The sequence below is a fragment of the Cydia splendana genome, chromosome 1, assembly GCF_910591565.1.
Source record: "Cydia splendana chromosome 1, ilCydSple1.2, whole genome shotgun sequence".
In the NCBI taxonomy this organism is placed as follows: Eukaryota; Metazoa; Arthropoda; class Insecta; order Lepidoptera; family Tortricidae; genus Cydia; species Cydia splendana.
The window spans coordinates 24,521,141-24,546,108 of NC_085960.1; the positions used below are offsets into that span (position 1 = coordinate 24,521,141).

The 24,968-nt window shown below is 36.5% G+C and overlaps 1 protein-coding gene across 8 annotated transcripts in view; it reads left to right on the forward strand.

The window, feature by feature from the left end:
• Positions 1–11,788: 11,788 nt before the first annotated feature.
• The window catches only part of LOC134797108 (dachshund homolog 2), a 174,328-nt gene continuing 161,148 nt past the window's right edge, over positions 11,789–24,968 (forward strand). For 3 of the 8 annotated variants that reach the window (XM_063769342.1, XM_063769350.1, XM_063769358.1), the window contains exon 1: positions 11,789–12,413. In XM_063769342.1, coding sequence (XP_063625412.1) covers positions 11,848–12,413 — 566 coding nt within the window. In that variant the 5' untranslated portion in view covers positions 11,789–11,847. The remainder of the gene's footprint in view (positions 12,414–24,968) is intronic. The other 5 variants (XM_063769364.1, XM_063769371.1, XM_063769380.1 and 2 more) reach the window with 2 other exon arrangements.

Consider the following 24,968-nt stretch of genomic DNA (forward strand, 5'->3'; position numbering starts at 1 on the left):
TATACCGTCTCTCCTACCGGAATAAAACTACAAGCTCACCAAAATTCTACTGAAAACACCCAGACACCAACTAGGCAAAATAGTAGGACTAATTACAGGACATTACAGGATTACATAACTACATAACACACTAAACAAACACCTACATTACATGGGTCAACAGACAAACAGAAGAAGAGGAAACAGCAAAACATATTCTCCTACACTGTAAACAGGTAGAAGTATACAGGAACCAATACCTAGGGACTCCGTGCACACTGAAGGAGGCAGTTAGCAACCTGAAGACACTGCTAGGTTTCATGGAGGAGATGGGGTGGCTAGAGTAGTGCTACCTCGTTTTCACGCAAAATAGGCACAATGGTGGTCGATTTGCGGAAAAACGCCCAGTATAACTAACTAACTAACTAACCGTCTCACCTACTAAACTGTTTCCAAATTGTAGCCATGTAGAAGTCTTAACGAAATCTAAAGAACCTCTTCCGTAAAATTTTCAGCTGTGTCCAACGGAAAGCAAATAAGGTTAAAACATAAATTATCGAAAACGCCGCAACTTACATTGTGCTCAAAATTAATTACATAGTTCACGAGCATAAACGCATGGCACCGAGGTTCCGATTTGAAGAGGGGGGTGCATAACGGTAGCATTATTTGCAGTAAAAGCGCATCCAAAAGCACTGTAATTGGTTTACCGAGCGGTCTTCTTGAAAGCGCTTCCCTAATGAAAAATGTTCGCAATAATGACATAATTGCATAAAATTAATCACCGTGTATGAAAATTATTTCTAGCACAAGATCTGGAAATAATTAAATTTGGTGCATCTTTGTCTAAGTAATAAATTTGATTATGGTCATGGCAGCCTCTGGGTATAACGTGCGTTCCTATCAACGTACCTAATGACTGGTCGCCTCTAATATAGGAATTTTGTACACGCTAGGATTTAACCTTTTGGACGCCAATGACCGATATATACGCACCGCAGGTTCAACGCCAAAGACCGATTAATCGGTCACAGACCACAGAGCAACATAAGACCTACGTGCATATGCATAAAGTTCAATTTCAGTTTTGACACTTTGGTGACGTGGCGTCCGCGTGACAGTTTTTGTGTTTGACACGGCGTCGAAATGGTTAATGAGGTTACCTATGATATCTAGGTAGTAGTCGTAGTTAGAGTAGTTAGACCATACCTAGGTACACAAGGAATGTTAACAATGAGCAAAGTAGATTCGTAATAATACTTAACCTGTGTACAAACAAAATAGATAATAACAATGTCCCATAACTTTTTTGTAATGTATTTAAGACGGCTTCTTTTTAAAATAGATTTATATATACTGGGTGTGGCCTGTAACATGAGCAAATAATTAAAACATAGACTCTACTCCTCAAACGGTGACACTTTTGTTCAACAACTTTTAAAAATTATGAAGTATTTTGACTCCCTATTTTTCATACAAAATAAATATTATCTTCAATGGACGCCATCGCCGCGCCATATCATTGTAATTGACGTTGCTTGTCACGCCTTAAACATAACAAAATTCGCAATACATTGCGTCTTAGAATAAACTTTAAAGTGTATTAAAAATCAAACCACAAGTTATTTTTAAAAATCGCTGAACAAATGTTGGTCAGTATGAGGAGTACAGCCTACAGTTTAATTTTTTGCTCATATTACAGACCACACCCGGTATATCTACTTAAATTGCTATTCTCTGAATTGTTTTTTTATTGAGGTGTACGAGTACAATATGACTCTATATTTTGTTACAAAATTTTTGTATTACTGGTAGGTTTTATGTTGGTTAATCGAATAGGATGCAAATTGCAGTTGTAAATTAAATATGATTCCATATTTACTTTTACATTTTGCTCAGGGTTACGCCAAATATTAATAAAGCCATAATAAATTCAGCTTCCAAAATGCATCGTTTCCACATGCTTTCCACTGACCATCTGTTTGCGATATGAAAGCAGGTACCTAATAACGCTGCGTTATTTTTTGTATTTATTCCAGTGAAAAATTTCACGACGGGGATTACAGTTGGTGGGCGTCGTCCTGAAGTTACGGCTTTAATATAAAAATAAAGTTTAACGACGATGGCGATGCGCAGTCTGTTGCAGTTTCGCAATGTTGAGCCCGATTTATTGCTCGGGGGACACCATTTATTTCCGATACTTTTTGTGGGCTCTTGCCATGAAACTTCTCTGTAATACAACCTTTGTTTTGTGGATAACGTAGTCACGAATTAAAAACAATGACGTGAAAACCAAAACGTAACATCCTAATCCTGTAAAGAAAAAATATCTTTCAAATCGCATGCATTTATACTTGATGCATCCGATTATGGGACGTTATGATCAATTTTCTGAGATCTTCGAGGTCCAAGAAAGCAGTTATATAAACTTACGTGCAACTAGTTGTTATAAAATTCTGAATCGGGGTGTCGTCGAAGATGGGTAAGGTAAAATTTGCGCCTGTACTGAAAATGAAGGTGAGGCAGGCGAATGAATTCTCAATGTGTAGCGACTTAAGGAGTTTCTTGAATATGTGGTCTGAATTTGGCGAAAACTGAGTAAATTACTAGTGACATATTAGAACCCTATGCAGTAAGCTTAGGACACACGAGTAAGAGAGCGGACGGTTCTTACAAAATGGGTCACCTCACACCATTGGTTACTTCAAAAACTCAATAAATAAAAAAAGACAAAATGAATGGAGACATTTATAAACGTATCTAACGTTTAGGTATCTTGGACAGTTTCTTCTATATGGCAGTAATGCGTACTCGGTGCTCATGTTATAAAAAATGCTGTCAACGCATAGACTTTTCCCTTCTACATTGATATTATCTACGGTATGTTAAAATTTCAAGTACAAATCTACTTTAGTGTATGTACAAGATTACACATTACAGTAAGTAATGATTAATAATGTCATGTAGGCTTGGATGATGGTGAAATCTCAGTGTTAGATAAGAAGCTCAGTGCGGTTAATTTGTTTGTTTCTGATATGAGTAGTGAGATTATCCATGTAAAATATTCCGTACCATACTTATGATAATGCGTAGTAAATGAGATTAGGAAAACTGGATAGTAAAGAGGACGTTGGCTATAATAGTAGTTTATGTGACTGCTACATAATGAAAGGCATTAAAATACGAGTGTGGGTTTATGAAACGAATGAAATGAGTTTCATAATAGTATCACACGAGTGTTTTAATGCCTAATTATGTACAGTTACATACACTGCTTTATCTACACCCATATTATAAACTTTCTATGATATATTTACTAACCTCATATTACAGCCGACTTTGCTCTCTGTCTCTGGTGGAACTCGCGGATATGAGATGGCTTCTCCGAAATATCTTTATCGCACATTTTACATGAAACTTTTATTATAGTTACTTTAAAAACAACAAAACAAATTATTTTTTACTTACTAAAACTAATTAAAAGATAAACTGTACGTCAAATGGCGGCAAATGAAAACTTTTTTCACGCACGTCACGCATCCGTAGTTTTTTTTAAATTCAGAGACAAACTAGAGTCGTGGTCGATTACCATATCGTCCGATACCAACTTACATGCGAAATTTGTCAAAAATGTATGCAATTGTCATTTGATTTCGAATAAAACGTCATCTCGACTGATATTAGAATAGGGGTCAAATCAAATTGCTTTTTTTTTCAGAGATGTTCGAAATTTGAATGCATTACCAAATCGATTTTGATATAGTAATGAAGCTATTGCCACATTTTCACAGATAAGAAATTTGCTGTAACAAAACAGTTTATCGTAATGTGGGCCATTATTTACGGATTTTGAAGACATCATAGACAGTTTATGATATGTGTGTAGATAAAATATAATAATAGCTAAAGTCGCCCGCTTTGGTTACAATAAATCTATGTTTCATGTAGCTTACACTTTATATGGTAAGTGATTTCTTATTCCATTGAACAAAAAAAAACATTTACTGGGATTGAACTAAGTATAGCCATAGAGTAATTAAGTAAAGAAAGAGTGGTAACTCCATACATCAGTTTTCTTACCAAAACGCGCGTTATTTCGTAGTCGACATCTAACGTCAAGTAGTGGAACTATCAGTACCCCTACTTGACACCAGATGTCACAAGTGTAACTACTGACAAAAAATGTACTACTAAAACAATTTACAACTAATATTATAAGCAAAAGGGTTTTTTAGTACTTCTAGTACTTCCAGTTAATCCGGTTATAATATTAGCTGAAAATTGTTGAGCATTAGAGTTTTCGTTCGCCGAGACATCTATTGTCAACTAGCAGTACTGATAAATGCCGCTACGTGACGCTAGATGTCGACGTAACTACGAAATAACGCGCGTTTTGGTAAGAAAACTGATGTATGGAGTTACCTCTCTTTCTTTACTTATATTACTCTATGGTATAGCGAAGAATGATAGTCTATACTTTAAGATAGAAATAAAGCTATGACACTATGTATACTACTTACAAAAAGAATAGATAGTATAGAGGGGTCCTGTCATTGTAAATTTTGTAGTCACTGTAAATTTACTGCCATCTATCGACACACGACTAAAACTCAAAATGAAAACGTATAAAGTTATCAAAAAATGTATATATATGGATAAATTATTTTATTATTTTTATATCATTTTGATCCATGTTCATTCACTGATATCTATGTGTTAAAATTGTTAAATATGAAACGGTGTCGTCACGCCATCTAGCCGAGGATAGGCTAAAGGTGTGTGCGCCATCTATTCGAGAATGACTTTTGCTTGAATTCCGAGGCACGTTTTTTCCTTAGACTTTATTCGTCTTATACGAAGTTACATATGTCTTTGCTACTTACGACCATCACAAACTGCCAAATTTTGTGATTTTGTGTGTCAAGATCATGCCCGAGATCCGTAGTACGAACATTTTAATATTTAAAAATATTTTTTCAAATATATGTAAGGCTTGTTCAATGAAACAACGACATCTTGGAAGTGTTCTTTATTCGTATAGCGCTATCTCTTTCTAACCTAAGGGTTTATACATATGTTTATCCTTATTTCTCTAGTGTTGTTATTACCTATCGACCTAAATATCGACTTTGCCCTTACATATATGTATTATAAGTACAAATATTTTTTTCTCTTACGATTTATGATGTTCCATTATCCCATTGAGAAATATCCTTTAGTTTGTTTAATACTTAAGTTCCCTAATTGGGTATTTGAAAACTTAGTACTAATAGAAGAGCATCATAGTATCCTTACCACGACCGCTTTAGCAGTGTCACTGGTGGTAGCCGAATAGAAATCACTTTCTAACGTGTAACATTAACTACGCTAAGCATATCCCAAAAAATCGATTTTATGCCAAAAATTGCTTACATCACTTTAAGCTAAGGACCACCGCAAGGAAACCGCATCGAAATCGGTCCATCCTTTGCAGAGCTACTATGCCACAGACAGACAGACAGACATTGGCGTCAAACATAAGTATAACACCCCTCTTTTTGCATCGGGAGATAAAAAGTAGGTATACCATGCATCATTGTTAGATCTACAAGGTGTAACTAAAATAGTGGGAATCCGTTTAAGGGCATATTTGGTATCAGAACACGATACCGAATATCACGGTCACGGTCCTGGCTCATTCAAAGATTAAATGTGACTATTACAATGGCAGTAATAAAAAACTGCCAAAAATGGAACATGCGAACTTCCCTTTAAGACAGCATAAAACATTGGGTACTCTAAGCTCCCGAACGTTTTAAGCCATTATGAGTTATTGTCTCAGCAAATAAGATAAGAGTGTCCTTTGTGATACAGATGCCTCACTCTGAAATATGATTGATAACGACATAATTTTAACAATAAAAAATAACGATTTACTAGAGATTTTGTCTTTATACGCTGTAAGTTTCTCTTTTAACCGCCTTTAACACGAAACATCGAATCCATTAAATAATTCCTAATGAGACAATATCTGGGGGCACGGTAGAGCCCCCGTCAAGACGAAGCGCAAGGGCACTAGTGGCACTATTACCTACCTTTTCTCGAAGCGCTTTGTCGTTTTTTTGAACCCTCATAACATGGGTTTGGATTATAATACCAAATAAAAAACATTTGGGATATGATTTCAATACCTACACGGTGACTTATTAAAAGTTAATAAGTCACCGTGTAGGTATTGACAAAGGTTAAACATAAAAAGTTTCAATTGCATAGCTCTTAATACTTTAGATTTTATTGATATCTAAAAACCCTGATTATGTCACTGACTCACTCACTCACTGATGATCATCAAAATTCTTAGAGTACTTTTGTAAAGTCCTAGAAAGCTGAATTTTGGTATGTAGGTACGAGTAAGCTAGCGTTAGTATACAAACAACAAAAAAAAACCTAAAACATGGAAATTTTACCTCCCAACCCCTTAAGCTCGGGAATGGAAGTTTGTATGAGACTTATAGTGAAGATGGCTTCTTCACTATAAGTTTCATACAGCAGCAGCAGCAGCAGTTCAAAATCAACCCTGCATTGTGAAATTTTTGGACGTTTTCTTCTAATTTGTTGTTTTTTCCAAGTAGGGAAAATGTTATAGTATGCATACATATTTGTTATCTACTCACAAAGCCCTTTCATTTGGTACCCCACAAGGTAACTTAAAAAAAAGTTTAAAACTTTGTACTGCCGAATTTATGACGTCATAAAAACTCATTCCACCATTTTAAGAAGCGACAACGTTCATTTTGATAATCAGTAGACCATGCTGATTCCATCAATACCACTTGTCGGCATAAAAGAGGCCCACTGATTAACAGTCCGCCGGACGGTATCGGCCTGTCAGTTGTTCGGAACTGTCAAAATTTTGTTCTAACTGACAGGCCGATACCGTCCGGCGGACTGTTAATCAGTGGGCCCCTTAAACCTTTTCGGTCCTACGAAAATCGTAAACAAGGTAGTTTCTACGAATTGGCGTGGAGAGGTCAATTCGTAGAAACTACCTCATTACGCAAATTTGGATGCTAGAGGATTTATACGTACCTAAGTAAATTTACTTTTCTCTTATACAATAGTTCTTGTAGTAACAAAACGGCCAAACCACATATTTTGACTACGGTGTAGAGTTTTAGAAGTTAGGGCTTGTAGTGTTAGGGTATGTAGAAGAGTTAGAAGCCTGGCTCTACATGATATCTGAAAACTTTTTGACAGTGCGAGCCTATGGTCTCCCATATGGCTCTCTCTTCTACAAGCCCTAACTTCTCAAACTTAACTAACTTGCTAAGGAGAGATCCTTAGCAACATTTTAGATGAAAATATTTTTGGTGCGGATAAAAACTCGTTTTTATGATCACATTTTTACGGTAACATATAGATACAATTTTTCATAATCACTGCTCTCGTAATAATAATAAATTTTAACATAAATAAGTAAATGGATTTAAAGGCATTTTGTAGTAAATTGGTATTTGGATTGAATAGCCTTTAATTGATGGAAATATTTGGTCAACATTTTGCTATTTGTGACAAAATGTGAATATGGGGCCAAGCCTGAAATCGCGAAAAAAAATCTGCCCTCATACATTTCGGTGAATCACATGTCAATGTTTTCTACGGAACAGAATTTTTCTTTCGTGATTTCAGGTTTGCAGTAAATGTTGTTCAGTATGACCTACATACATATCCAACCCTCAGAGTATGGTAAGACATAAAAAAAATCAAGTTTTGAGCTAATAAAAAGTTTTATATGTAGTGTTATTCGTTCTCAAAAATTTGTTTCCCGTTTTCAAACCAAAGCCAATTACATTCAATAACAAACAGCTTAAGTACCCGTCTACCCATGGATGAAAACAGTGGTCGCGAGACCTCTCGAGAGAGAAAAGGAGTGATCGAGCACCTCTCCAACGTTGCGAACGTATTGTTCGGCACTCAGAACACTCTTTACACAGACTCCTTTGCTATGTTCACAACAATTGGAGAAGTGCGATTGTACTCGTATGTGAGTGGAAGAAATGTCTTAGGTTTTTAAGCAACGCAACTTTCTTGTACTTATTTATAGTGAATGCTTAAGTACGCTATTGTTTTTAATGCAAGTGTTTACACTGTTTGGTCCTGTTTTAACCTGGTGTAAAGTAAGTGGGGCAACATGATCCGGATTTTATAATTGGATTTTTTTTCTACTATTTAATTAACAAATATTTTTTGAAGAATAACCATCATGTAAAACCATTGTAATTTTTGTAACATATTTCTTATAAGGGGCCCACTGATTAAAAGTCCGCCGGACGGTATCGGCCTGTCAGTTAGAACAAAATGTTGACAGTTCCGAACAACTGACAGGCCGATACCGTCCGGCGGACTGTTAATCAGTGGGCCCCTTGACAATTGTTGATAGAAAACGCCAATCGAAACTGACTTATCGAATCGTAGGCCCCTAGATGAACTAAAAGGTTGTAATAAAACCAGCTTAGTGCGAGCCAAATTCGCGCTTTGAGGTTTCCGTATCATGACGCACGGCCTGATTCGAACTTTAAGATATATCAAAAATTTGCTTAAGATACGACATGGATCGGATATGTCAGTGTCAAAATAGTCCCTGGTCAGGCCTCCGTCACACGCTCAAGGCCACGCGCTATATGCCTACCGCTCGGCGTATCGTCGACGATACAACCGACAGAGGGCCGCCGAACGCCCGCCTCAGCGCTCGCACCGCATTGCACCGCGCGTTTCCCGCGCTTATGCTTCGAAATGCCGAAACCTTGTGCAGTAGATGGGTGAAAAAGTAAAAAAAAACAAAGGAAAAAGCCTATAATAAAAATTCATCTTTTTATGGCGGGCTAAAGGTCCCACCTGAAAGTTTAATAATTATATTGAAGGGTTAGAAAAAGTATTTTTAAATAATTTTGACGACGTAATAATTAATCGGCCTGGTAGCACCGTATTACAACTTTTAAAAACCGTTGATTGTCCGTTGCTTTGCTCCTGAATATTTATTAAAATTATTTACGCGATTTAGGATATTTTCAACTACTTATAAAATTTTAATAACAGAGAATTCCGAGAAGTGAAAAAATTATAAATCATTATATTAAAACTAAAACATATTTGATTCGCAACATTCGTTTTATTACAATAATCATCATAGGTAGGGTAGCTACAACCCTAGCGCATTCTTACGATGACGCGTTGGCACGTGACTCGAACGGCGGGCAACACACTCTCGACTCTTTGTGCGCGTAATTATGGTACATTTCTTCTTGTCCTGAGCAGCAGGTATTATTATTAAGGTTCTGTAGGCTATTATAGCGTAGGTATTTATGCTTTTGTTTGGGAATGAAGTATCTGTTACGTAGTAACTATTTATTAATCTGTGCCCTGGTGTTCACTTAACCACAATGTGGGTTGATTTATTTATTTATTTAGATACATTTTTCGGTATAAAAACTGATTATTTAAGTATTTCTCCTTGATTGTCGTCTACTCCCTTATTTTTTTTTAATATTTGGGAACAATCTTATCGACCTAGCTCCGTAAAACGTACAAAGTAATTTTGAATGTACTTGTACCGTGTTCCTGTAAAACGCGCTGCGCTGCATTCTTGTTAGCGTCTGAATAGTGAATACGTTATTAATAACGTGCGAAAAGAACTAAAATGGGTCCAACGGTCCGATAACTTCGGTTGATATTGAACTGCCGACCATTTGAATAAATCTGTAATGAAGGCCTTGATTGACCTTAAATGCAATGTAATATCTCAGCAGTTAGAAGACTTAATCGATTCTATAAATATCATCAAAACCACGGCCAGCACCATATGTCGATAAGACGCCAATTTCTTAACTGAAGAAGAGTTTGACCATAATTATATAATTCATGGTTGTAAAATTTTAATGAATTAAACGTCAAATATCTTGTCATGTCACAGTAAAGCTTCAGAGAAAACAATTACCAAGTGAAATTCGGACAATAAAATTTCGACGAAAAGGTAGAATTCCTAAAAATACCTTAGCATTTGCTGTTATTATTATATGTGAATGCACAGGCAGCTTAAAGCTGATACGTGCACATCAATGTCCACTTGTGTTTTGTAGTCTACAAAAGTGTTCATCGAGTTTGTTTTTAAAAGAGCACACCTACGCAACCTTTTATACGTAAAATTTGATTCTATTACATTTTTTATAAAGTTCGTGTGTTTTGTTAAATAAAAAGCAAGTATTCGAATTATCCGTTTTATCCGGATATCCGGATAGTGAAATTATAAATATTCGAAATATCCGCATACAAAAAATGATCGGATAATGCAAGCCCTAGGTGTAATGTTACAACTTAGAGCCGGTGGTAGTTTCTAACATTTATAAGTTCATTGTAATATGCCTAAATAGGAAGAATAAACACTTTCACTAATTTGCGTGTGGCCCGGTCTCTTCACCTACTATGGGATAGTGCCCTGAACGCCAGATCATGAAATAAATAAAATTGTGTTTGTATTGTATGGGAGCCCCTTTATTTCTTATGCTTACTATTTATTTTATTAGAAAAAGTCTAGTTGAACACAAAGTACCCATTTTAAAATAAAGATCATATTTACAAATATGTTATATAATTGCGATTATTGTGATATGTTTTTGACAAGTCAACCTTGTCAAACTTGTGTTGCCACCATGTTTCACCTTTAGTTCCATTTTATATTTTTTTACAATTTTATGTAGGTACCTACCACTGTACCTACCTATCTAAGTAACGCAACTGTTTTGCATATGTGTATAGATATAAGATTAGATTCATTATATCAACGGAAATAATTGTTTATTTACACATTAAATTTTACAATTATAGGTACCTAAACAGCTAGAGCCATTTTAATAATATCTTTTTAATTTATAAGATTAGTAGTTAAGTTTGTAAATATGGATGCTTTTTTATGAAATAAGTAAACAGATTATTTTTTTTTACTTTATTTTTGTATTTACACCTAATACCTAGTTAAAAAATAATACCTACTAAATACTTAAACATCTAATTTTTCAGTGGCGACAATACAGATATAATTGTGAAACGCGTCCTGCATCCACAGTGTAAAGAGCAGAACAGTAGTCGACCAAGTACCGAAAGTTGTATAATAGCTACGGATAAACACACACTCTGTTGCAACTAATTACGATATAGATATTGACTATTACTTACATTTATTTATTTAAGTATTTTTTCAAAATACCTAAGTAAATACTTACAGTAAATGTATAAGTAATGTAAAAAAATATAAAAAGGTGAATATATACGAGTAGGTAGCAAAATTGTGTTATCAAAGTTTGTTTCAAGTTATCGGATAAGTACCAAGTATGCAGGTATTGAAAGTAGCAATTGATCAAAGTTACAAACTTGTAATCGAGCCATTACAACAAAAGTTTTACTTGATAGGATACCACGTGCGTTGGTGAAGATCGTGTAGATGTGGCATCATAGCGTACGACTGTGTTCTACTGGTGCGGAAATCGTACGACTCGCTCTCCGGCACCTCGGTTCATATTGATTGCCGGTGACATTCTTTATCAATACACCCCCGGCCCGCGGCGCGCGGCCGCACCGCACAACACCCAAAAGAAACAGAAACGTTTCTTCGCGCGCTCTGAACGCACACGAAAAAAGGGCGGAGACTCCGCGGCGACGTCGTCGCCCAATCGAATTAGGGCTCCGAAGGCGACCGGCCAATCAGACCGGGCCGCCGGGGCGGGCGCGCGCACGCGGCCGCGCCCTCGTTTCGCTCCGGCTTTTTATTTATTGTTGCGCGAAACGGCGCGCGCGACGGGCGTGTGTGTGATGCGCGCGTAGTTTGATATTGCGAGCATGGAGTCCGCCGTGGACTCAGCGTCGACCGCCAGCGAAGTTAGCGGGTCCTCAGGGGGTTCGCCGAGAGTGAAGGCGGCGTCGCCGGCGCGGGCCATGAGTCCGCCGCAGCTGCTGGCGCCGAGGATGCCGCTGCCGCCGCCAGGGCTAGGGCTGCTCGGTTCGCTGCAGATGATGCACCACTCACCGCTCGAGCTGATGGCGGCCGCGCACCACCACGGGCCGCCGCGCTACGGCAGCCCTCCTCCTATCTCGACATCAGACCCTTCGGCAAACGAGTGTAAATTAGTTGATTATCGAGGACAGAAAGTTGCCGCGTTTATAATCCAAGGGGACACTATGTTGTGCCTGCCGCAGGCGTTCGAACTGTTCCTTAAACACCTAGTAGGCGGGCTGCATACAGTGTATACGAAGTTGAAGAGACTGGACATAGTGCCGCTGGTGTGCAACGTGGAGCAGGTGCGCATTCTGCGCGGGCTGGGCGCCATCCAGCCGGGCGTGAACCGTTGCAAGCTGCTCTCCTGCAAGGACTTCGACGTGCTGTACCGAGACTGCACCACGGCAAGGTACGTTTCTACCGCGTCCCAACAACCACTACGTGTGAATGTGAATGTTTCATTTGTTGCACCTCTGCGGCCCGAGTCGAGCGACGGTAAAGTGATGTGAATATTTTTTTTTACTTTTATCTGTTCATTCGCCTGTTTTGAGTTTAAGAAAACTTTGTACGCTTTTTTCTACCTACCCGTTGTTGTGATTTTTATACGGAACCCTTAATTCTTGACGTTAGATGAATTACCTATTGTTTATTTTTTATATGTTCATTGACTACATGAAAAAGCAGCTAGGTAGGTAGGAACAGCTAAATAAATAATAAATCAAAAATAATAAAAATTACCTACCTACTCGTAATTATGAAATTATGTTTTATTGCTACTAAATATGTTTTAATTAAGTAGTATTCTACATATACATACCTACATATGTTAACGATAGAGATGTATTAGCGTCGCTCCTTTATTATTCTTTAAATCAGTTTTATTTAATTTTTATAGAGATACATTTTATTTATATTTAAGAACAAACGAATTACTGACAAGAAATTTTATGTTTATGATTTAGGTACTGCGTTAAGACCACACTCTTACTGGGTATCAAGGATTTTTACATTCCTTCGAAGCGGGAGGGTTGTGCTCAGCATTAATTTTTCATGTTTTAATACGCGTCAAATATTTCCACTGGGTTAAATATTAAAGTGAGTTTCGGCGACGGAAGGGTTAAATCCCTGTTAATTAGCGGGTGAAGTTTAAATATTTAAATAGTAATTTTTACAAACGGTAAAGTTAGATTAAAAAAAGTCTTGTTTGTCGGAGCGGCGGGTAGGCCTAAATAGGATGTTTTCATTTTAATATTTGGACGCGTTACGTTTTTTTAAAATGTAATGTCCCGTGGAAGCGTCACCTTGGGAGTAGTAAAGTTTAATTTTTGCTTGTATTGACGGTTAATGTTTGTAATATAAGTATAACGTTTGTTTATTGGGCGGAAACGTCGGCTGCTGTGACGGCCGTGATGTGACTCAGCGTTCAGTACGGGTTTATCATTGAAAGGCTGTTTCGGCCCGTGATCTCATACGCACCTAGTTTTCGTGTTTTCGCGAGGCTTGTATGCTGAACAAAATAAACAAATGCTTCAGTAGGATTCCTTGACGATTGCCTCATATAATGCAATGAAATAAATAACGTGAGAAAAGAGGATTGATCGCTTAGGTCTTCTTATACCTAACTACTTATTATGAGAGGATTAAATATAGATAAATAAGTCTCTTGTTTAATTTTTTTAGTCTTCGTATGAAGATAAAAGTTAGATAGTAATTAAATTATGTGGCCCTAAATGAGATAATATAATCATCGGAATACTACAAATAGGCTAGTACCTATTTAGGTAGGTAGGTACCTATTGGCTAACGGCAACGTTGCAATTAAACGATATCAAAAATATGTAAGCCAATAGGAAATCTTCTGTCTCTGACGAATCTTAATAATATTAATCTCAATCATTGAATTATTTTTTACGTTAAAAAAGCATTTTGCAAATATCTATAGTAAAAAACGTCCTATGTCGGATCAGGTAGAAACAATCTTGAATTAGAGAAATCGCTCAGTGGAAACATGTCTAAATGGATTCGTATGATTTCGGAGGCATTCAAGCTTGAGTTTTATTTTAATCTACATAAAATAATATTTCTTTATTAGCATTTGCATTTATAGTTAGTTGTAACTGTGATGTATGATGGATTAATTCCAACTTTTTGCTGTTATTACCAAATTTAGAACCAACATGTCTTATTACCTATATAAATTGTACGGATTAAGACACCTTGACCATTATTTTTGTTAGTAATATCAGGCGTGGCTCACTCCGCGATTTCGTCGCTTTGCTACAGGTAGCTACAAGTACATCCGTTCCACACCAATTTTGGTGGCTAGCCATAAGCCGCCCGTGGCGCTGTCGCCACCTAGCGGCCATATCTGTCCTGATCGTAACAGACGCGTTTTGTTAGAGAGTGAGTCTTCTGTACCTAGTACTATTATTTATTCTGTGGTAATATATTATATCGGGCGTTTTAGGAATTGTAACTGTAGGTACAGTCAAGTGTAAGAATATGAGTGCACAAATCATCTCAAAAATATGTCCCATAGCTCTTATGTGAGCGAATTAGGAATTATGGGACATATTTTTGAGTAAGTAAGTTGTTTACACCCATATTTTTACACCTGACTGTACATACATATCTGATCGTCTCTGTCGTTATGTTAGCACTTTAGGTAGGTACGTACTTATACCTACCTATCTTACCATAGGTACTTGTAATTATTATCTTTATCTTTAACCCTTTATAATACCTATGTACAAGAAACAAATTGTAATAGAATTTGCAACTAATTCAAACTTTTAAACAAGGAAAGGTTTAATGGGGTAAGGCGAAGCAAGTATTATTTTAATTTATTTCAATTCATACCTACTACCAATAGAGGGGTCCTGCCATAGTAAATTTTGTAGTCACAGTATATTTACTGCCATCTATCGACACACGACTAAAACTCAAAATGAAAACGTATAAAATTATCAAAAAAATATACAAAATACAAATACAAATAATTTATTTATAACACCAAGTTACAGGTCAGGCTTAGGATATATATGGATACATGATTTTATTATTTTTATATCATTTTGACCCATGTTCATTCACTGATATCTATGTGTTAAAATTGTTAAATATGAAACGGTGCACTAAGGGGTAAATTCACGATCTACGCGGCCAAAAGTCGATTTATCAAAACAATAAATACCTCTGCGATAACAGCTACCTGCGGTAGAGGACCCTTTAGAGGCTAGATAACAACCCCTCCCACCCTCGTATGCACTTTCTAATTCGTTTCACGTCAGTCGGAATTTGATCGTGTCACTTCGTGTATGTTACTTGTTCTCGGCGCTCTTAGAAAAGCAAAACTTTGACGGTGTGGTTTATTGTTTTTAAGAGATCAAGAGTGAAAAAAATCATGGATTCTGAAACAGCAGGTTAGTAATTTATAAGCAAAAATAAAAATATGCTTTATTTATTTGTTTTTGAGGCTAGGTTAATGCTCTGAAAGAGAGACTGTTTTTGAGCGTCATTTTTCGCAAAAAATAAACTTCACTCGTTAATAAGTAATACAATAGGGTGAGATCGAGCAGAATTGTTAACGACATGTTATAGTCTATTGTTTTGGTTATTATAATTTAAAAAAAGACTTTCCGCATGCTTCCGCCAAATCATAATTTTTATACTTTAAAAATAATCCGCCATTTTACTCAAAAATAAACTTTTTTTTGTATTGAGTTTAATCGACATGTTTATTTGTTTTAGATGTACCAAATACGTCAGAAATGAAGATCGTGACTAGAAAACACATATTTTATCTCTTCAAAAGTAAAAATTTACCTACATTGGAAGAAAAACTGTGTTCCTTAAGAGATCAACCTTTTTCTCATGAAGGCTGCACTAATGAGCAAATAGAATTATTTAAAAGCAATTTTGCTTATTTCAAGTCAGAATTTAAGACTAGATGGAGTAAAGCTCAGTATAAAAAAGACAGATTCATAAAAAACAATAATTCTTGGCTAGAAGGCTCTTTCGCGATTCCCGTTGCTGAAAGTCCGTTGTTTGTAGATATGCCAAAGGCAAATTTCGGCAACACGAATGATGGAAACACCAGCAGAAGGTTTTTTGATGATCCAAAATTAGCATCAGATATAACTGGAATCAGTTACGAGCTGATATATAGATTAAAAGTAATTTTAGAGACGATATCAAGCTGCCACAAAATTGACTCTGAAAAATACGACAGTTACGCAAAGGAAACAGGAGAACTATATATCAAATTATACGGATGGCATCCCATGACGCCCACGATGCATAAGATACTAGTCCATGGTGCTGTTATTATAAAAAAATGCGTTACTACCTTTGGACAGCTCACTGAAGAAGCTGCAGAAGCGCGTAACAAGCATTTCCGATCTTATCGACTTGATTTCGCAAGGAAGTTTACGAAAGAAAGCTGCAACACGGATATTTTAAATCGCTTACTTTTGAGTTCCGACCCCTTACTGAGCTGCAGGAGAAAAGTAAAAAAAACGAAAGCACAGTACTTTCCCGCCAGAGACGATAGAATTGCTATTGCCTGCCGATCCGAACCCAGAGTGCTCTTCCGGAAGCGAAGAAGAAAACATCATAGCAGAGACTGTAGCTTAATATGGCAACTGGTTTTATTTCAGTAATAAATTATTATACACATTTTACTATATTTTTAATTTTTTCCTCTTTTGTGCAGATGTCGAAATTTTACATATCAGTAGAATTTTGAAAAAAATACCCTATAAATTAAAAAAAAATATCATGAAACAGTTGTTTCAACTTCGTAAAACGTTCAAAAATACAAAAACCCGCAAAAATAATTTTGGCCCCGTAGATCGTGAATTTACCCCTATGTGCGGTGTCGTCACGCCATCTAGCTGAGCATAGGCTAAAGGTGTGTGCGGCATCTATCTGAGAAAGACTTTTTCTTGATTTCCGAGGCACGTTTTTTTCTTAGACTTTATTCATCTTATACGAAGTTACATATGTCTTTGCCTACTACATATGACAATGGATATATGTATTATTAGAATAATTTATTTAATAATAAGCGGGAAAAAGAGTACCTGATATGGGTAAGGATTTACTAAATTCGAAAATATTTGTATACTTACACACAATTACACGCCGAAGGAGGTAGATAATTACAGCCCGTTATTGAGTCTCAATTTGAACACAATTTCATTTATTTAACAATACAATGATATTGATATTAATATATATACATTAAACGGGTTACATTCGCTGCACAGATGGAACATGGCCAGTAAGTTCTTAACATAGTACCTAAATGGGATTAAAAAAGCCATTTCATATTCAAGTACCTACGTACTTTAAAAAATTGCGTGCAATTAAAGGTACCTATGTATTATAGATAGAGAACTTTTTAGTTAGTCCCTTGCAAAATCCGGGTATGCACAAGCGAACAGGGTAGCAGTACAGTACAGCAGTAGATAATACGATAGAATGCAACCCCTGCATGTCGTTGCTCGCTAGGAAACGCAATATTTTTCAAAAATGGAATACCCGCATTACAAAACGTGTGTAAATAATAGGAGGTCGCTCCTTTTCACGCTTCAATAATTGCTCGACGGCAGATAAACGAAGATCGGGTTACGTTACCGTGGAGAACGGAACGTTAGGGCGTCGTGTTCTTTAACTCTTTGAAGATTTGCTTTTCTGAATTGAGTGATGCATTTGATGTCAGATTCGTTTATTGTTTGCTTTGGTATGATGAATGCAACGACTGGATCAAATACACGTACCTAAACTAATTCATTGGCAGGCCTTAAGTGTTTGTAAAATAAATGTTAACGTGTCATAATTGGAATATTTGAGTTACATGTCCAATTGTATGCAAATTCAAACACCTTAATAAAATAGAGCTAGAGAGTTAAACAATTTTCATCAATTTACTGAATGTTATAATTTACCGATTTAGCCAGCCTATTGATCACTACTCTGATATACATACATATTTATTTGGTCAGGATTTCAGGAATAAATAATTTGTTAATTAATTTTTAATGGCAATAGTAGAAAATATATTAATTACATTCGTAATTGGTAAGAAAGCATAAAATATCACAATAACTTACAATATGATTTCTATAATGTAACTTTATACAATTCTCAGTTTACAATAATTAAGTTTCATTATGTACTATGCAACTTAATAATAGTGTTGTAAAACAACGGAGAGGGTGATTGCATTATTGTCAAATAAAGAATGAAACAATAGGCGATCGACACCGAACAGAATCCGAAACGTCCAGTTGGATCTATCGAATTCAGTCGGGTTCCGTCCATTGTCTCTGCTCTTCAATTACGGAGGTCATCAACACGCCGACAACACTTTTTATGGAATTTTCAGTTTAACGACTCATTTTGATGGTCCGTCTTCAAACGTAGTGATATTTTGTAAATAAACAAGACACTGAAATAACTCATTACCTTTGTAGCCGGTAGCCGTGCCGGAACTTAGCAGGAACTTTGGAACTTTTGTGTAGCCCAGGTAGGTAGGGCCACACGCTGTCGCATGGGGCTGTGGAGAAATGTAAACAATTTTTAAATGCCTTTAAATGCAAAGGCCTTTAGGCCTTCAAAAGGAGTGTCACACGGATATCTCGCAGGACATAGTGGAAAATCATTTTATGTATAGCTATGCTAGGGTAGGTATCATATGTATTTAAAAAAAACCGGCCAAGTGCGAGTCGGACTCGCACACACACGAAGGGTTCCGTACCATTATCTATAAAAACGGTCACCCATCCAAGTACTGACCCCGCCCGACGTTGCTTAACTTCGGTCAAAAATCACGTTTGTAGTATGGGAGCCCCACTTAAATCTTTATTTTATTCTGTTTTTAGTATTTGTTGTTATAGCGGCAACAGAAATACATCATCTGTGAAAATTTCAACTGCCTAGCTATCACGGTTCATGAGATACAGCCTGGTGACAGACGGACGGACGGACGGACGGACGGACGGACAGCGGAGTCTTAGTAATAGGGTCCCGTTTTTACCCTTTGGGTACGGAACCCTAAAAAACAGTTTAAAGAATTCTCTTAATTTTTGTAGTAAGTATTATATAGAGTATTTCAATTTAATAATTACTAGATTTACAAGTCACCTTTCTCAGGGTTTTAATGAATCGCATTTTGAAGTAGGTAAAGCATCTAAATACATGATGGAAGTACCTATACCTATAGAGTAACTAATTGGTGCTCTATCAAAACGAACCTAGCTTAAAATTAATATACTCGGATATAAATACTTGTTTTCCACAAATCAAACTGTCGCCATCTATACTTCTCTTTACAATTCTACCTGCTGACGCGCAGTTCTGTTATTTTTATGTGTTGTAATAATAATCCAATAGAAAACAAAATGCATCTGTAATAAAAATAGTACGTACATCTGCTGGTACGAGCACAGAGATTAAAATTATTAGTGCATGTAGATTAAAAAATGTCACTGGGATAATGATTTAAATTAATTGTATCATTTATTTATGCTATTAATTTACGTCAGCATTGATGAATCAACATGTACATTTCAAAATTGATAATTTCACGGGCAGCTTAAGTCGCTCTGCGGGTTTTAACAGTTCTGACCGCACTAATAGGATCGCCACGAACTGCAAATAGGCCTAGTATGTATCCGTAGCTTAGGCGGTAGGTATCTGTCGGGAATAATATCGTGAATGGTGGTTCCGACTGGCATGACTCCAAGTGGTGGTTCTCATTGAAATATTAAACCAAGACGCCGCAATGCAGTGTCTCACACACGCCGCGCCTGCAGCTGGTTATGTGTGCATGATGGGAAGACAATGTTAATGTAACGGCTTGTTTTTAAATCAAGTTGCCTGATTTTTTATTGGAGTTTTTTAAAAGTCAACAGTGACAGGTAATTGATGCATGGGGATAGCTAGAATTTGGATCGTTAATTTGTAACTAGGTACTTACGTATAAATAAAAAGTTAGTAATTAATGAGTAATTAGTAATCACTGTAGGATTTTCACATGCACGTAAATTCTCGCGCAATTATACTTCAAAAAATTAAGAGTAAGAATAAGAATTATTTATTGCCACACAGACACATACAAGATTACAAAGCCGATAAAAGCAAAACAAACAATAGGAGCAGACAATAGGGATGGACTCAACATTTGCTGTGTTAAAACAGACTAGCTGTCACAGCGCTGGTTTTCAGTTCACCCCTAATTATATATAAGATATTAAAATAAATAAAAAATATAAAACAAGTGTATATTAAATTTAGAGATATTATTAGATAGTTGTTAAAATTTGTAGCTATTCCATTTTTGTTGTTCATTGTAAATTCATGAGCTTTTTTAATAAGACGAATTAAGTGATTTGGTTAGCAAGTTTCGCTTTCAGTTATAAAAGTCATCATTAGTATTTTTATTGCGGTGAGCACCGTTCACACAACGCTCCGCTGCGCTTATTATCAATTGAATCTGCACAGCAATCGAATCCAACCTTACTTTCTATACTTCCGAACACATTTCTACATTCCGATTGTTTTTTGTTTTCCGTTTCTCTATGCTACTGTTTCTTAGATACTATTGAACTATAATTGCTCTTGGATCATAAGATCATAGTCAGTCTTGCCTCATTGCCAGCTACTTCTAATATACAAATGTATGTAAATGGAAACGGTCTTTCACTAACAAAGACAATTAGACATGTCTAATTTCAAATAAACCTGCAGTAAAATTTCCAACACGCATAATGCTCAATCACAATTTAATTATTAAGCAAATAAAGCAACAACAATATTACCAAAAGCTATTCACTCAAGTGACAAATAAATTGTACCAACTGAAGGAAACTCAATTTCCTCCGCAGTAAAGCGACAAACTGCTCCACAATGGGAAAATCATGGTGGCAATTTATTACGATTGATCAACAAGTGGCAGGGGTACGTCGGAAAGAACGAACGACAATACGAATGGAAACGAACGGAAGACGAGTGCCGACATTCCCGACTCCCGTAACATTCGGAAAACGCACACCAATGACACTGGGGAATCCCTCCGGCTAGACGGAATTATCTCGCACTCTATTCCCGTTTCGCGTACCATTCAAATTGCATCTCACTCGTGCCCCTCGCGAAAATGCCTCCGTCTCTTTCCCATTCCGTTCATTCATGACTGCAGATTTGAATGGATTTGGGACGTTTGCTTCCCACAATTGGAACACTTTGGGCTTCGAGGGGGCGACGTTTGCACGCGTCGCGACGTTTCGTTCCTGACGAGCCATCCACCGGTGAACCTCGCCGAGTGCTAATGTTACGGTCAACAAAACAATGCAGAAAAAATGGGCGACATAATGAAACAACGTGCTCGCTTAATTAAAATTCGCATCCGTGTTAGTTATTGAATGGTTGATGGAAACTATCGCATGGCGTGTAGCGCCGGTAGCCGTTGTAACGTCTTATAATTGCGGCTCACCATGTGTTGAGCTCTAATCATGTTTAATTATAGTCAGAAGAGGGAGTCATTGCAGTTTATCATGAGATGAACTGTTACAGTTGTATAAACGCTGCGAGAAAATGATGGATTGCGCTTGTTCTACTAATGAAAGTACGGTTAACAACAAAACTGTTCCACATTTTCATGTCATATTTAATTGACTTGGAATTTAGGCTACAAGATTATAGAAGGATCATTGAGGACACAAAAAATCGAATGATGCAAAGTTATAAACGTCTTGTTTTAATTTACGATATTCAAAATACTATGTTGCATTCTACGCCCTTTTATCGGCTCTACCACTTGCTGTGAGTTTTATTAATATTAAAATTATTAAAAACAGTATCGCAAGCTAAAATGTAGTATTAGGCATGTACAACAATAACACATACAAAACATTATATTACCGGTAATCAAAGTGCTTAATTTATTTGGACTGGCACCTTTAGCTACAATAATACATTTAGATAAATAATGTTCACTAATTCTGAATATAGCACGTTTCATAAAAACACAATAATCATAAAAATCCTTATTGGAAATAAATTTACATGACAAAATTGAGTCACTGAAAAAAATCTGTATGTAATTGAAGTCCAGTTAATGCAGATGTACCTCACCATAGACCGGCGCCGGCGCAAGTTCACTTATGAATATTTTTTCTATCGGTACGTTTGAAGGCGTGCATCGTCATTAATCCAATGCAGATTAGATCAAGACAATGGGAGGCGGAAATGCAGGAAAACGACCTTTTTGCGCGACGCGCTCCGCTCCCCATTGTGTGAAGACACGCTTACTAATTGCCAGTGAAAATCTTCTCATATGCGCCGGAGTTGACTCAGTGACTTATTTGATAAGTTATTAGTGTTAATCACTGTAACGCGAATTAAATAGACGTTTAAAGATGTTTACCTTGTTAGTGGAATAATGAAATTGGGCCCAGAACAAAATTGACTACAAATATATACCTATACCTACTGTGGAATAATCATAGGTCTAGAGGGGTTGGCGTCAGCTGCGAATACTGAAGATGCTGCCAGCTTCGCACTCGTATGGATTTTATAGGTGCTCTACGCACAGGTTCAAATTGGCTATGTTTTGGGACTATTTCACATATTTTGTATTAACGTGAGTGACTGTTTTTGCTATGTCTAAAGTTGACATTGAGAGATTGAGATGCGCATCACTTGATACAAAATGCCGAGTAATTATATTACTTTTCAAGCACCATTTGATCTATGGTATCATTGGTCAAATAAAATGTTAAAATGTGTTTGCACTTTGTTATTTTTTGCTAACATAAATACTTGAAACGCATGATTTCTATCGAAATTCTTTGCATTATCAACGTCAAGTCACCATTTATCCGCCACGTATCTCGCTCGGGAAAAACTATCTTCAGCGGCGTGACAAAATGAAGTTATTATTGTGGAGAGATTCCGCAAGATTGAACAATTAGCCCGTTATAGTGATACGGCAAAAAGCCGAGCGAGCTGAGCGTCGTCTTCCCATGGTAATAATCAATTAAACTAAATAATCAGCGCTTAGAGTAAACTGGGCCTCGTTACAACGTTTACAACGTTTTGTGCGTACAATCAGATCTTTTTTACCGATTATTGTGTACATTTACATCTGGTTACTATGACTTAACAATCGTCTGAATATCTATTTTACCATGTAAGTAAGGTTTACCTACGTTTATTTTATGTCCCTACGAGTAAATATAAATAATAATAAAATAAATAAATAAAATAAAAAGCCTTTATTGTTGATCTTAGTTTAAATAACAAAAGTTTTGTAAGTATGCCTAAGAACTCATTATTACTAACAAAATTTACTAACTAATCATATATATAAAATTGAAAAACCAGAACGGGGTAAAAAACGAGGGAAGATGCGAGATGGCGCCTTACAAATTTCTAAAAAAGTTTTTGACACGTTTCTCGAATACGACGCACGTATGATAAGAAAAACCTGTTCAAATCAATTATCTACATATGGGAATAGAACTAGACCATAAAAATATCGGACACACGAGTGGCGAAATATTGAGAGACAAAAGCGGCTAAATTCAGTGGTGGCTCGGACACTTAGAGAGAATGGGAGAGGATCGTGCCGTGAAGAGAGCGCAGGTACTTGGGACAACAAAATGGGAGACGCCCGAGTGGACGTCCTAGGTACCGCTGAAACGACGTAGTTGCTCAAGACCTGCTCAACCTCGGCCATGGCGACTGGCGAGAGCTATCGCAAGACCGAGAGGACTAGACTACCTATGTTTGTATGAAAAGGCGATTTAAGGGCGGTGGTCGTCCATATTCGTCTTAAGGCGAAAATTAATCTAATGAACGTTTTTGCAACTAGGCTTATAAGAACAAATAATAATTTTATCTTGAAACAAGTTTTAAATAAATACGTGTAGATGAAAAAATACAATCTTGCCTTTTATCAAATCATATCATTTTTTGACAAATTTGCGAATTGAGTTATCCAAATAACGGCTACAAATAAGAAATCCCTATCACAGTTTTAAACCATGGCAGGGTTGAATACATAATAATGTCGGTATTTAACTAAACATAAGACGAACTCTTTATTTCATTTACGCGAGCGGAGCTGCGGGCCCGTCTAGTATACTATATAAACTGTTATACTATTTTGTTCATGTTTATCTATTATTAATATTTATTAATTTTTTTTATTCGGCAAACGGTAGTTACTCCTCAACTTGTCTTCCGACAAAGGCCTCCTCTAAAGATCGCCATTCCATTCTATCCCTTGCTGTTCGAGTCCATGTTGAACCCGCTATTTTCCTGATATCATCTTCCCATCTCTTAGTTTGTCTTCCTCTATTCCTTTTGCAGTCTGTTATTAGTCTTGTCCATTTTTCTTTCTTCTCTCTTGTCATATGTCCTGTCCATCTCCACTTTAGTTGTTTGTATGTTATGTATGCATTTTTGAATTTAGTTTTACTTTTAATGTTTTTTAATTTGTCACGGTCTTTTCTTTTAACACCTATTGTACTTCTCTCAATTCCGTTCTGACAGACTTTTATTTTGTTTGCCAGTTGTTCTGTCAATGCCCAAGTTTGACACCCGTATAGTAAGCATGGCAAAATACACATATTATATACCTTTCTTTTTTCTTTCATCGGCATTTCTTTGTTCTTCATAACTTCGCTAAGTGACCAATATCGTTTCCAGGTGTTAGTTATTCGTCTTTCTATTTCTTTTTTCATGCAGTCTTCGGTGGATAATAATTGTCCTAAGTAAACATATTCATGTACGTATTCTATTTGCTCTTTATTCACTATTATGGTATCTTGTTGTGTAGAGTTTGACATAATTTTTGTTTTAGTTAGATTAATTGTTAGACCTGCCTTGTCACTTTCGTCAGCTAGTTGTTGTAGCATTAATTCCAATGCTTTTGGGCTCTCCGAGAAAATGATTA